This window comes from Papilio machaon, chromosome 5, assembly GCF_912999745.1.
Source record: "Papilio machaon chromosome 5, ilPapMach1.1, whole genome shotgun sequence".
NCBI classification, from domain to species: domain Eukaryota; kingdom Metazoa; phylum Arthropoda; class Insecta; order Lepidoptera; family Papilionidae; genus Papilio; species Papilio machaon.
In genome coordinates, this window is record NC_059990.1 from 3144024 (window position 1) to 3159720 (window position 15697).

General features: G+C 33.5%; 1 protein-coding gene across 1 annotated transcript in view; it reads right to left on the bottom strand.

The window, feature by feature from the left end:
* Nucleotides 1-8495: 8495 nt before the first annotated feature.
* The window catches only part of LOC106721293 (splicing factor YJU2), a 42519-nt gene continuing 35317 nt past the window's right edge, over nucleotides 8496-15697 (bottom strand). The window contains exon 6 of the mRNA XM_014516220.2: nucleotides 8496-8721. Within this exon, the coding sequence (XP_014371706.2) occupies nucleotides 8720-8721 (2 nt within the window). The 3' untranslated portion in view covers nucleotides 8496-8719. The remainder of the gene's footprint in view (nucleotides 8722-15697) is intronic.

The following is a 15697-nucleotide window of genomic DNA, read 5'->3' on the forward strand; positions in this document are numbered from 1 at the left end:
ATGGGTCAACAGATCTTGATGAAATTTGGCACAGATGAAGAGCATAGTCTGAAAGAACACATAGGCAACTAATGCAGTTTTTTTAATTCCGCGCGGACGGAGTCGCGGGCCTCAGGTAGTTTTATTATAATTATGATTATTAACTAAATAAATTTGCGTACCTACGTAATAATTAAAAATAAAAATGTATTTTCATTACATTTTACACTTATTACTTTTGTATAGCGTTGGCAGGCGTCCGGATAAAGCCGGACATAGCGGCTTTTTGATTGCGTTTCCGGCCAAAATAAACGGTTTTCCGGCTTTTGTTAGGCTTTTTACATTTCCCAAATGAGAGTGTACCTATTAATACTGAGACAAAATCCTAAATAATATAGTGTGTCCGACCTTTCTACCCAAATGTCCGGCCAAACTGGCTGGTCTGCCCGGCTAGTAGGTTTGGTGACCTGGCAACCTAGTTAGTGATTTTGCGTATTTGTCCAACCCGTAACCCTATTATGGACATTTATGATGATGGTTCACATTAGGGACGTTCAGTGAGGCGAATACTTCATGTGGCAACTCTAACAGCAACCCTTGAATCGTGGGTTTGTGCCCAATGAAGGTCATCGATTTTTTATGTAATACATTTAGGTGTTGCCAGCGATTTCATCAGTGCATAATAAAAAAATAAAAATAACCCAAGTTACCCCAACAAATAACCTACCTCCTATTAAAAGTCCCGTCATAATTAGTAAAGACGTGGTATTTCCTTATAAATTACGCAAATATAACATATGCACGAAATATTTTAATCCGTAATAACATACAATCCAATAACGTTTGATGATCTTTCGGGGTTAAAAACCCCGAATGACATTCGTCAATCAACTAACAGTAAATGTTGTTATGAGCAGTGTGATAATATGAATACCTATTAAAGCTAAATCTAAATAAATAATTATGAATATTCTCGCATATCGACCTGACCTAATCTAGTAGTTCGTAGCAGCCTAATCATAGCGGTTAAAATCATAGGCGAAAAAACGACAAAATATTGTTTATATGTTTTTATAAATGTTAGGCGAAAAACTCGTATAGGTGAAAATTCACGAACCATTCTCTTCTATTCAATATGCATTATTTATGCATTTTAAGAATTCTTTGTATCTAAAAAATTCGAAGCACTCATCTTTAACTTTGGCAGATTGGTTTTAATTCTTCCGTTTTAAAATGATGGTGGGAGTTCGATCGATGGACTGGAATAATGGAAATCGGACACAATTTTTATAATTAACTAGCTTTTACCCGCGACTCCGTCCGCGCGGAATAAAAAAAAATGCACACAAGATAAAAAAAGTTCCTATGTCCGTCTCCTAGTTCTCCATCAATTTTCAGCTAAATCGATTCAGCCGTTCTTGAGTTATAAATAGTGTAACTAACACAACTTTCTTTTATATACCTCTATGTAGATTAATTTTGCAATTACTGAAACAATATGAAATTCCTGTTATAAGTTTGCAAATTTACTTAAATAGTTATGTGAAAAAAATCATACCAAGTTTTAATAAAAGACATTACCGAGGAGATCTTTTGCGAAGATCCTGAAATACCCCGCGTTTTTTAAACATGCGCATATCGTAGTAACTAATTAATTAGTGTTCTTGTAATTATTTGGACTGTCCTGGCAATTAAATAAAATCTGGTAAAATTATCTGTATGCCTTTTCGCTTATCTAACTTAATTAGGTAGTGAGTATTTATATTGTGCAATATTGTTGCCAGATAACAAATTATGACAATATGTCATGCGTTATTAAAATTATTGTGCATTGAATGCAACGTATGCAAGCCCCAATGTTGTTTTGATTAACAACATTCCAGATGCTTAAATCAGTTGAGGATAAATACCTAATATAACCTAATTAAGTAACTTATAGCTATTTTTATATAAAGCGAGTAACCTGCAGTCAAACTGCGTAAGCAGTTTTGCGGGGCATGGTATAATTGAAAGTGTAACTGTGTACGTGTAACTTTTTCAAAATAAAAAAAAATTAAAAAAAAAATTGTTAAGATTATTTTATTAGTTTTTACTAGTTCAATATAATTAGTTGCCAGTTTCAAATCACTATACCAATGTCCCGATAGTGTTGTTTCGTCATGCACGCTAGTGATAACAAGTCACATCGTAAACAAGGGTGAAAAACAATTTAGATAATCAAATTTCTTAGATACAAGTAGAAAGTATGTATTTCGCTAGAACTATGAGTACAACATAAGCTAAGCAATTTTGCTAGCGAAGAAATTATAGTTAAGTTTTTAAACGATGTTAGAAAATAATATGCAGCATTTTAAAGAAGAAATAAAATCCTAAATTGTTGAAAAAATGTGTTCGAATCTCACTCGCCATAACTTTTTTTGCAATGCTTAATAATTTTTTCATATATTTGTGTTACATTTAACATTACAATTTAAATTTAAACTTAAAAAAAATAACTTTTAAATGAAAAAATGCAGCCAATTGATATTTCATCTATTAGTGCCTCAGTCTTTTTTTTGATTAATTTAATGTTAGGTTATTCACTATTTATTAATTCGTTATTTAAGTAATTTATATCTTTTATGGGAACACTACTGGAGATCACCAACATCAAAGGGTTGTTGATTCTCCGTAGAATTGGGTTGGCTGGAGTGAGTCCTAGTCCTGCGCACTTGATAAATATGTGCTAGCCGTGGAGTTGCGAGTCCTTATATCTTAATTTAATAATGCTACATTTAATTTATACAACGATTCATTTATTTATCATCAATCATTAACATTTTTAACTCGCATAAAGTAAATGACAATGAACTGTGAAACTTTCACTTCATAAATCATAATTACCTTTTAGGCTAAACATCTGTGTTGGTTTGAAATACGTCAATACAGTGTTATTTTCAAACTATCTCATAACCAGTTAGTAACAATACTTACAAAATGTTATCTCTTGGTTACTTTTACTTCACGCGCTTAGTAATAAAATAATAAACATTTCATAAGCCATTCAGTTTAACTTTTATTGTTGCTTTTTAAAACTTCTAAGAAGTCTAACAAATCATCTGTAAATAGTTTAGCTTACTCAAATCCCGTGTAAAAATACAAAGAGTTTCTAAAAAGAGAATTCTTATTTTTAAAATAATCCTAAGAAACTTGAGTAAAACGGTTTTATGGCCGGCAAAACGCCAGAAGAGATGTCTACCACAATTCTATTAATACTTAATTTGTCCATTTTTAACATTGCTTTCATTTATTTATCATATCAACTGCACTGTGTAATTATATAATGTTTGCTCAATTAAAAAAAAAATTAATAAGCACATAACTGAAAACCAGTGCAGGGACAGTTTAGTCTGTCCCTGCTTCGCTAAGCCCCTGCTTCCCTGTTTTCTTTTTGCCACACTTTTGTATCAAATTTGTGCCTTTTTTAATTCTTTCTTTAAGTAAATGTGTAAAAATTAGTTTGCCTTCTATTCAATTGAGGATCAGTCAAAGAAAGTTCTTATAGGCGATAACAATAGAAAAATTAAACATTTCAAAGTAATTATTTATGAAACTATCAGTGAGCGAGTACTATTTAGCCTTTCTATTCATTATATCGGCTGTAACATTATTTTATGTCATCTCATCATTACAATATAAAAATGAAATATTAATATTTGAACATTATAATTATAATATACGCCAAGTATCGCGAATTCATGATGGTTTCCGCAAGTTGTACTTATTATTTATATTTCTCTATAATGATTAGGTGATTTTGTACATATGCCTACGTAATTTAAATTTGCATAATGTGATTGACTGGCTTTTATTGGTTAATCATTGAGTGATCACTCAAATATCAAATCATTACCCAGAAAACGTACATAATACATTAGAAATTAATTAGTTAAATATAATGAGTACAAATTAAACTACGTTAGATGTTTAGCCAATTATGGGAATATAATAATTAAATATAATTTGATAAAAGATTCAACAAAAAATCTGTAACAATCACAACATGATCTGATACGATAGGCGATTCTAGTTTAATGCTTATTCTTTTGTGGTAATTGGCAATGGCAATGACCAAGCAAAGCCGCCGACGGCGACAATATGATTCGCGTGTTGATCGACTTGGTTTCTTTTTTGCGGACCGTACCGCCCCGGTCCCTACAAGCGCGGCACCCAGCGCAGGAAGTTCGCTATAACTGGCCTCCATTAATCACCGACTGGTTGATTTCCTCCACCAAACCAAACCACGAAGGCGACAATTTTATCGTCTCTCACTTATTCTTATTTCTAAGGCGTACGCAGTGTGACGTCATCCTGGATTTGCGAATATTAAATAGCAAACGCACCTATAAATCAACCAGATAGAGGTTAGAATCCCAAGGTGTTGGGTCGGACCTAAGTGCGATTTCTAAGAGAAATATTTGTAGTAAATTATGTTGTCTGTTTACGGACAGGTCACTTAGATAAAATATGTTTTTATCTTTATATTTAGGCTCTAATCTTAAAAGGAATGAGAGATTAAATATATGATCGCGTAAAAACGGTTTATAAGGTTTAAAATTTCAGTTTGATGGTAGGTAGTTTAAAAAATGTGTTCGACCTTTGACCGGATGTTTGTCAATTTAAATGTTGCCTCATTAGGTACTCGCATTGAAGCGGACTAAGTACAAACAATGAACAGAATTCCAAAACATAGGCAATAAAGTTGAATGCTTAGTGCGAGAGGGACATCGGTGTTTTCTTGGAAGGGCGAGCGGCCGCAGCGCGCGGCGAGCGGGCCGGGCTGCGTAATGGAACGCGGCAAAGTGGAATGCAACCGGCACCGTTTGCCCCACGAACAATCGCCTATATCGACTAAAAATACTACACCTACACCCACTTAATGTTCAAAACTTTTATATTTAGATAATACTATAAATAGATTAAAAACGTATATTCCAAATTGTGAGCAACTTTATAACTTTCATGCCCGTAAACGAAAAGGTAGTCAGGGATCACATATTATACACCTCTGGCTTCTACATATAGTGACTAGACATCTAAGCATGTAGGCCCATTGGTAGGTGATCTATGTTACTAAATAAAGAACTAAAGAAATTGTGATCGATCAAAGGTCCCCTGACCGACCACCCAGCAACCTCGCTATTGTGGTTTAAAATAACTACAGGCATAAAATTTGTTAAACTTTTCTCTTGTCTACAACTGGCCGCAACCATTCTACAGGATATGACTAGCCGTCAAATTAATGACGATGTAATAAAAACTCTATTGTATATGAATTAAATTATATCCCGTTTTAATAGTATTTCATATCTTTACAAAATGGGTATAAAAGTGCAAATGTTGTGAATCCAAAAATACATAATTTCCTCATCTGCCATATGACGGCATCGTTTAATTTTAGTTACACTTTTAATTTAAGCTTGTAATTTAATTAAAGATTGTTCTTTCACTTTTATTGCTTATAACATTTATTCCGAAATATTATAACCACAAATTCAGCATAAATAGAACAAAATTGTTGTAATATACCATAAATATTTGTCTTATAACATCTAAAGACCTTACTAATTAACAAATCATGTAATAAATAGCTGAGCGCTTTAGAGAGGAGTACTGTCGTAGCTAGTGCTCGTAATACGATGGTTTATTTTGAATTCCTTTGCCGGACGATTCACATTAACGTTAAGGTCTTCGTATTTTACAAAGTTAGTGGATAACGGTGTACTGGGAAGATGCAACCGTTAGGTAATAGTTGCGCCAGCGTGGTGACTGCTGTCTTCATTATGAACCTTCATTTTTACGTCCTCATTGTCTAAAACTGTCTACAGAATAGGAATATGAACAGTAAAGCTTTATTTGTTAAGCTATTCAAAGTTGCTGGGAATTATTATTTCTTTATTATTTTAAAATGTATTTACAATCCGTACACACAATCGATTAGTGATAAGCAAGTAGAATTGACGATAGAAATTTGTAGGTTATGTTTTATATTTATTTAACAGAAACAAATCAGCAATCCGTTTAAAACATTGAAGCGCCTTACAAGACAAAGTAAATATTATTTTTATGTAGTACAAGTTCCATTAAAACGTAAACGATAAGTGCAAGAGGGTTTTTTCGAAGTCGTAACTGTGCAATTACCGAACCAAACCGCGACAAATAAAAAATCGCTTGAAAATCGACACGGTCAAGTTTCCGATTTCAGAGTTGGATTTAATGATTTAAGTATATTAATATTACAATTAAATAAGCACAGAAACGAATAAATGTGTTATACAAGGAGTTTGTCGGTTAAATTCCACATTTGTTTTAAAATTATCAATTTTGAAACAAAACAATGTATGTCAGATAACTAAAATGTGAATTGGACCTAAATCCTTACTTATATTTAAAATCAATTTCTTGTAAGTTTAATATGTTTTGTTGTAATATTTTTATAAATTAAAGTAATGTTTTACTGCGTAAAATTCGGTAAAATAATGCCACCCGAACACAGTAATTCATACGGACAAAGTCGCGGGCACAGCTAGTATATAATAAAGATTTATACATCTTTGCAATTTGTCGCGATTTCATATAAACTGTCTCCGTTTTTATTGTTATTCCTCTTGCAATAGCTGTTTGTTATTTGTATTTGAAGTAACAGTAATCATTTAAGCCACAATTCTCAATACAGTCAAGTCAGTCAGTCTTATTAGGAAACTAAGACTTCGTACATACTCGCAGTTGGTTATTCTATTTCAACATATAAGTCCAAATATTTCTTATTTACATGTAAAAAATAATATATAAAGATTGCGAATGTTACTCGTAGAATATCGCGGGCGGCCCCGCCATTTTTATTCGTCATTCAAACGAACCGGATTTGTGACTATACAGATAAGAGTTCAAGTGCACCGGAATTCCGAATTTAAAACTAGTTCCGTTCAACGGACGTACGGAGCGTAGGATGAAGTAGACCTGAATGATAACCATATTCACATTATAAAATGGCAAAGAGACCACAGTAAATGGACTCACTTCTTTAGACTTCTTTCGTGATAATAATTTATTTAAAAAAAATTATAATTAAATAATTTTATAATCTATCATTAAAATATATAATAAAGCTGGCATATAATAAAAATTTAGTTATACCTAAATAGGTTACTTAATTTGTCCCTATTTTTATAATTTTGACCTTCAGTTAAACATGTTACATATCGTCAGCGCTGGATCTAAGATTCCTTTTTTGATATTATTTTTATTACTTTGTTTATGAAATGTATATAATTTAGTATTCTAGCCCTTTGTACTAGGCTCGCGTGCTGACACGTTTTACGATCACCTAGTTGATATAGATCTACGCGCTACGAGAGTGCTTGACAGTTTGCGGAGTGGGTGGCAAGACTATTACAACTACAAGCTTTGTAGCGTTTTATTTTAACTTGCCAACATGTGAGATATTATCATGAAATATATCAGACTAGCGACCCGCCCCGGCTTCGCACGGGTGCAATGCAAAATATACCTACTACAGAATAAATGCACAATTTATTTAAGGTACTTAAATGGATAAGGATTAATGCTGTATTGTTTAAAATCACTTCGTAAAAGAATAAAAATGGTTATGCTGGGTTATCCCTAAGAGATAGACATATACCATCGCGGACTTTTTTGTTGAACTTTTTAAGGTGAACAATACTGTAGTACATTATTTTGGTCTATCTCGTAGGGTTCAGCCAGCGTTTGCAATATAAGCGCAAAAAAACGTGCTTATTTACGACATCACATTAGAAAACTTTAAATTTATCAGTGTTTCTCTACTATATTATGCATTTATTATACATACAAACCTTCCTTAAGAATCACTCTATCTATTAAAAAAAACCGCGTCAAAATCCGTTGCGTAGTTTTAAAGATCTAAGCATACATACGGACATACAGCGAAAGCGACTTTGTTTTATACTATGTATTGATAATGACAAAGATTATGTAACTAATAGAACATCAATCTGTCATTCTAAAGTAGTTCGTTACTAGAGTAACTCTCACAAGAAAATCTAATTAAAAAAACATATCTGTGTACCATTTGTGCACGTTTATCGATGACTATTGAGCTATGACTTATAATATTTGTGCAAATTTGTACTTAGTCTAGCCTGAAGTGCTAAGGCAATGCCAAGAAAAGAGTATAAGCTTATTTCTTCAATTGTTGAGTAACCTTGCGTGTATTAATGGATGAGCCGATAAAACACGATAGCTGCATCAATGTCGCGTGAAATGACAACTTAATCTCTGCCTACACCTCTTGATGATAGTCGTTAGTGTTTTTTTACTATTAAATGTGATATTATAATTTACCAGGGTCAATGAAATTGTTTTATTTATGCGATTTGAGCTTCGATCAACACAATAATAAAATTAATACCTTTTTATAGTTTCATTCAATAAATATTGTAGATACACGAAAATCAGGTTTGTCAATCATTTATCGGGCCTCTTTAATCATGAAGAGATCGTAGGACAGTCAGGGCCGAAATGAAAAAAGCTGGCTAGAGACGGCGGCGAGCGTTGACCTGTTGAATGTTTACTGTCCTTGGTGGGCGCTCGGCAGGCGCTCGGCGGCCGGCGCTCGGCAGCCTGCGCCCGATGACGTCACCGCTGAGGTACCGATGGGTTTCAGCACATGCCGCGTCGCGCCGCTACGTCGACTCCCGATTCCTGTTCCATGATAGTACACTTTTAAATGTCAATCATTATATTACGTTATCTTTGTCTTATTTGTTGTGTATGTTATTGCAAAAATTATACAAACAGTAGTTAAAGATAGATAATAATCAAAGTCTGGTTTTTATTTTTTTTAAGGTTATAATTATTCGTTCGCTTTACATATAACTTACGTTAAATACAAATCACTTTGTATTCTTTTAAAGCAAATGCTTAGTGGAAAACTTATAAAACTTACTTTTAGAAGCTACAATAGTAATAGTAGTCCAAACATTTAACTCATTTACCTATACTATGTAACTTTTACAGTACGACCATTAAACTAGATAAGCTGAGCTATGTGGTTTGTAAGAAGGATGTCCTTAATTTCAACAATATAAGGCGAATCTAAGATAGAGAAGACTCATCCGATTTTTTTAAATCGGATCTGTAATTTCGGAGCCTATTGAATGGAAACAAATAATCAAATCTTTTCTCTTTTAATTATTAGTATAGACAACATTTTATTCATTATTATACGCTGAGTCTCATGCGATATCTTTAGGTTACATCGAATTTAGTTATAGATAAAGACAGATACAAAAATAATTAAAATTCTGTGACACCGCGCACAATAATGAGTTCATTGACTCCATACCATCCGGCGCTCAATGAGAACGCAAGAATTTAAGCAAATACGATTATATGACGTAACGTACAGTCGCAGAAAGATGGAGCAAAACATCTCACACGCTAATAAACGTTGATGAACGTCGAGTCTGTAAATTTATATAAAAATACTTAAAATTTCTGCTTCAAGTAAAATATTTGGTAAGCAATACAAACTATAACGTGTACAATGTCATAATATTGCTAATTCTAAATTCCCTTGTCTCTTTTAACTAATACTTGATAGGCAGAAATAGATTTCAATATCTAATTATTACTAATAGTTGGTTTCTAAGACCAAAATCCCTGTATAAAACATACTTTGACAAACAGAGATAACGATATGTTTAAAACAGCGATTTTGGTATCAGAAAACAACGATAAGTTACCATAATTGCTATCAACTAGAGAATGTGATTTAAAAAAATGCTTAAATTTTAACTGACATGTATTTTATTAATACAAGTTTTGTATTGCAATTGTCTTTAATTTTACAAATGCAATAAAAAGTTTATATTTTACAAATTTTATGTTATTGTGCTGATAAAAAAAAGCTAAATCACCTTTCATGTTCCATACGGCGACTACACGAATATGTTTAAATAATAGCGCTAATAAAATTGTAGTGATTTAATAATAGGCGTAACAAATCATGTTAAATTGAATTGTATTACCGACTTCATGAGACGAGGCACAAATTATCTTGATTTTTGTATAAGTACAGTGTATTGTGTATATTTCAAGAAAAGACATGATAGCCTGACAATAGAATAACCTGATCTCTAAAAAGTTCACATTTTGCGAATGGTTTCCAAAATATTGTGAAATTTAAGGTCCAACACATTAAAAATGAAAAACTGTCAGCATCAAAAATAACAAAAATTGTCTCGTCCAATATTGTATGGTAATCACAAAATTTGTACGAAATCTCTACTCGACAGTGCCATGATGTCATTGTGATACTATTTTAAAAATGACATTTTTTATGTTTTAACTTCGCTGCCGTTTTTTGTCGTATCTCTACTTATCTTATTTCTTCGTTTTGAAATATTTCTTAGACACGAATGTCGTTTGCGATTCACGTTAACGTCGTCCATTGAGCGTTGGAAATGAAAAGTGCGTTGATTAAATGCCTTGTAACAGGTCTTTCTATATCTGTTCTGGTGAACGTCGGGAAAAAGTGTTTGTGGCTGTGGTTGAGACGCGAGGTGAATTAGCACGCGTTCGCGTCCTGTGGGAGCCGTGCGGGACGTGGGACTGGACTCGGCTGGTACTTAGCTGTGATCGGCGTTGTCTCACAGAGTTTTTGCGGTGCCGAAGGTCGGTCGAGGCGAGCAGCGCTCGGTCTAGCTGGCGCGGCATACCAGTCTCTATGAATGAATAGTCGCTCGACTGGTCGCGCACATCGCACACTGACGCGCCTTCCGATTAATTTGACAACAAACACTTAAGTTGGCGAAAACCGGAATGATAGCCGGCGGCCCCGTGGGAACCGACGACTCATTTGTATCATTTTATTGTCTATCGATGTCGTGGCGTATTGACGGTTCCGAGCGCACTGTCTACCAACATATGAGTAAACAAAATTAAATCCTTTCCTTTACTTAAAAAAAAAAATCATAATTACAGAAACGCAAAATACTACTGTAAGAATTGATGACGTCACTAAAACTTTGGTATAAGATCTCAGACCTCTCTCTTTCCAAAGTCATTATCTAGATAGTCTATCTGCTATCCTAGTTAGTAAAGTATCTTCTCGAAGGTTCTACATTCATTTTTAGTCAAACAATATCATCATATTTCATTAGCCATCATATTTGAGGACCGGAAGAGCGATCATGTATTCATCACATAAAACCTTCATTCCATAGACTTGACCTTGACTAGAAGTTACGTTGATTAAATCATAGGTATTTCGCATAAGTTATTCATAAAACGTTTCGAAGTATTAAAAGTATGACGGCAACTTATTACAAGTACTTACCTTGGAAAATATTATGATGTCCTAAAAAGTTATACACTAATACATATACAATTCTGTATCAGAACTACATTCTAAAACATACATATGTATTTCTGTTCTAGAAATGGACCTTCAAGTAATGTTTGAATTTAAAAGGGAAGGGAATGAAGTTATGTTTGAATTTAAACAAATAAAGTATGCAAGCAACATACTATGTTCGTCGCAGACAATGTTTAATTAAAAATTAACCAAGGTTATTGTAAATTAAATTTTAAACTTTACTTAATTTAAACTTAGTTTCCGTAAAGGGTTAAGCAACGGTAAATGCTCAGGACGAAAATTCAGAAATATCTTTTGTACGGTTTTGCCTAATGTGCCTTGCCATTTAACTTGCAGCGATTCCCTGGCAGCTTACTAATAAATTCATTACTTTAACAGAAATATACACTTTACTCAACTTAAAGCAGCATTTTAGTAGCAACTTTTAACAAAAATCATGACAAATACGAATTGGCATTCGACATATGACATCATGAGGAAACTTTTGTTATTTATTAGGAATACGGACATATCAGAAGCAATGGTGAATATTAAAAATATATACATACAAGTGTTTGAGATAAAAATAACTGAGATGCAATGTTTTAAAGGAAGGAAAGTTAAGGAATACCATTAAATATTTTTCTATAATTGTAACCTTACATTCCTTTTGCGTCTTGGAATATTCCGCAATTTGCTTTTAATTTTGATGTAGATTTTAAAACTAAATTGAAGATTAACTAATGTAGATCAAACAACTGTTAAACGTGTGTGAATCAATCTAATGCAAGTATAAAGTAGAAAACGCCGACAGGTACTATTTCAACTAGGCCACAAGACCGTCATATATTAAAATATATTTTTATACCAATTCTAGCATTCTTAACAAGCTGTAAATATGTTAAACCTGCAAAAGATAAACATACATATATGCGCATTTACAAGTAAGCATTCCAAAGTATAGTTTTTTAATTTAAACGTTGGTTTCCATTGCTAAATAACTGAACATCTGTATTTAAACATAAAATAATGTGAACGATGAAAATATGTGCTTGCAATTATGGCTTTAATCTGACTACTATTATAAATGCGAAAGTTTAGACGGATGGATTGATGAATGTTTGTTATAAGGTATCTACGGAATGGCTGAACGGATCTTGATGCAATTTGGCATAGATGTAGAGCTTAGTCTGAAAAAACACATAGGCTAATAATATCGTTTTTATTAATTCCGCGCGGATGGCGTCGCGGGCGACAGCAAGTTATATTTCATTATACTATTTTATTTCTTGCTTCGATTATACTCTGTCTATGTGAGGAAGTTAGTGTAGGTAAGTTTCTTCTCTCGTTTCTTGCGATGGTCAAAGGCAAACATCAAAGTCTTAAGCTACATTTAGAATCTTATCTAAACACAATCAAGTTTAATTTCAATCGGGTAATAGATAAAAAGTTAGGCGTTCTATATAAAGCGGGGCTCACGATTGCCTGGTTATTGATCAGTGAAACTCACGCGTTGGAAGTTCCAGGCATTCACTGGTCGGTAATAAAAAGTAGTAAAAGCGAACATTGCTCAACGGACTTAGTTTTTTGTGCTGTCCGCTAAGAAGTATCGAGTATGAATTACTGCATACATAATGTTAACTGTCAGTCGACACTTGGCCAGTTTGAATGCAACGTATAAATATTGAGCTAGCAGTTAGTTACCTTAGTCAGATTTTTATAAATTGACAGTTGCGTTTATTGGCTATATTTGGCGTAAATCGTTTGAACGTCTTGTATACCTTGAAACTTTAAATAATGTTGTAACGATAGTATATCCAACACTATGGTCGACGGTAGGTCAATAGTTATTTGCAAGGAGACAAACTACACCGGTAGAGGTAGGCCTAGGAAGAGATAGATGGTTTGCGTGAAAGGTGACATGATCAAGACGGGGGTGACAATGGTGATGACGGCAGACCGCACCGACCCTACGTAGGTGGGACAAGGTCAAGGAGATAATGATGATGACGACGAAGTTTATATGCCTTCAAGGTACGAGAAAATTTTCCGCGAGTGGAATACCACTAATGGAGGCGACTGTACCTATACATAGTCAAATTGTCATTTTATATGTATAATGTGTAATTGAATTGTATTGTCGTAATATTTGTGCCTCTTTCAGGTCTGTCTTTGAAATACCCTATTAAATTAGCAGGTGTAATTGGAACATTATTTTTAATTACATTTCTTCACCTGCTAATAAAGCAACCAAAAAATTACAATAGTTAATTATAAAATTGAAGACATAAAAATTTGGTGACGCGGTGTCGTAACATGACAAATTGGTGTGTAATTTTTTGTCTGATTGTTATCACTCGCTTTACCTTGATAAAAATTACCACATACTCAGTAAGTTTAGACGTCTGAGGAACTGAACAATTCCGATACAAGTACCTACGTAAACGGTTAGTGTTAAGTGTATGATATTTGATTATCCCTTTAGTTGTCTTATTTTTAGTAGGGATTAAAAAAATTAAGGCAATTTTATTCTCCTAGAAATAGATTAATATCGACATGTAAAATTTAATTCGCATGTCAGTGAAAATGGTATTAAGAATCTTTACTTTTGATCTTTTCATTTGAATTATTTAAATTTTTACTTTTAATTAAAAAATCCATGTTTCTTTTCTGAAGATTTCGAAAAGGTGCATATTCTTTTATAATATGTATCTAATCTAATCTTAATTATCTATTTCAGAAATGACTATGATGCGACTGTCGATGACTTGTATATTGCTCGGCATATGTTTTGTATGTCCATCACGTGAACTCCAACATAAATACATGTTCTTAAACTTAAGTCATATGCTGCTAACAAGATGTTATTGTACAGTTGATAGCTTTACCGCCAACTTGCCCCCAGCGGTTGACCCTGAACCCGGAGGATTGTGTTTATCTGGCGGGCATCGGGGCCCACTATTTCGGCAGATGGTCGCTAAAACGGCCACCGATAACCACGATAGTAAAAAATAACTCGCTGGAATGTCGCGCGTGTATGTACTATGAGCTACAATTACGTATTTTAAAAGTAAACTAAAGTTTACAAAATTAAAATAGCAAATAGTGTTTTAAACAAATTATTATTTTTTAACTTATGGTTTCACTTAACACATTCAACAGTGGTAAAGAACGCAATAACATCTATTGCAACTTAGGAGAGAGGCGTGAAGTCGAGAGAGAAAGCAATTCCCCGTTTTACGTTGTCCGTGTCGGAGGCATAATTAATCCTCTTCACCTTCCCACCCTTTTTTTATATGGAAGGGAAGGAAGCAGGATTTGACATAGAAGGGAACGCAAACGAAAGGGAAATATCTACTTTCTGTTCTTCGCCTTCTCTGTCGATTATAGGTAGATAACGCATCTGCAAATGCAGATGTCTATGAGCAACAGTAACTTCGCATTTTTTTGCGAAATCAAGTAGCTTCTTAGTCGTTTGCCATATTTTGCTTGAAAAAACATACGTATATACATTTTCCGTATAACTTAACTTTACTGTCGCTTGAATGGAGTCCAAATGTAAAATGTCTTTGTTTTGTCCGATGTATCCTTGGATGGAGAACTTTACGAATACATTAATTCTCGATTAATAAATAGGACAACGTTCACTTTAATATATCAATGGGCTGGTTGGTTTTGAAGGCATCGTGTTACAATAAATTGAGTATTGACGCAATAAGTATTTAGAAGACATTACACAGAGTATGTATTACAATCTGTGGGCCTAGCACAAATATTTACGACAAGTTCCTTAGTATCGTCAATTATGTCAAAATTAGTAAGAGATTTTTGGTGTACTTTACACCCGATACACAAGATTTAATTAAAATTTTGTTGATGACGATACGATTTCAGTTGTCTCAAATATTCATGCTAGCTCTACTGTGGTGTCATGCAGTTTTAGTCCCTAAAATGTCTATGTAAATCTGAATTTTATATATTAAACTCTGAATGGTGCTTTTTGATTTAACTTTAATTAAATATCTTTAACCTAGGAAGAAGTAAGGAAGGTTACCTATAAATACCTAGTTCAGTATTTCTCTACGTATTTGAAACTTAAAAAGTTAAGTAAAGGAATCCAATTCAAATGTTGTCTTCGATTCAATAATGATTATTAGGTTACAATATACCAAATCTTTTTTTCCTTTTCTATATAACATCTCATATATTCGTACCAGAATGGTGGGAAGATTCACCGTGAAAGCATTTAAATGTAATCCCAAATAGACGTTATCGGCTCGAGCCGGCGCAGGCGCCCTGCACCTAGGGCTGTCAATTCTC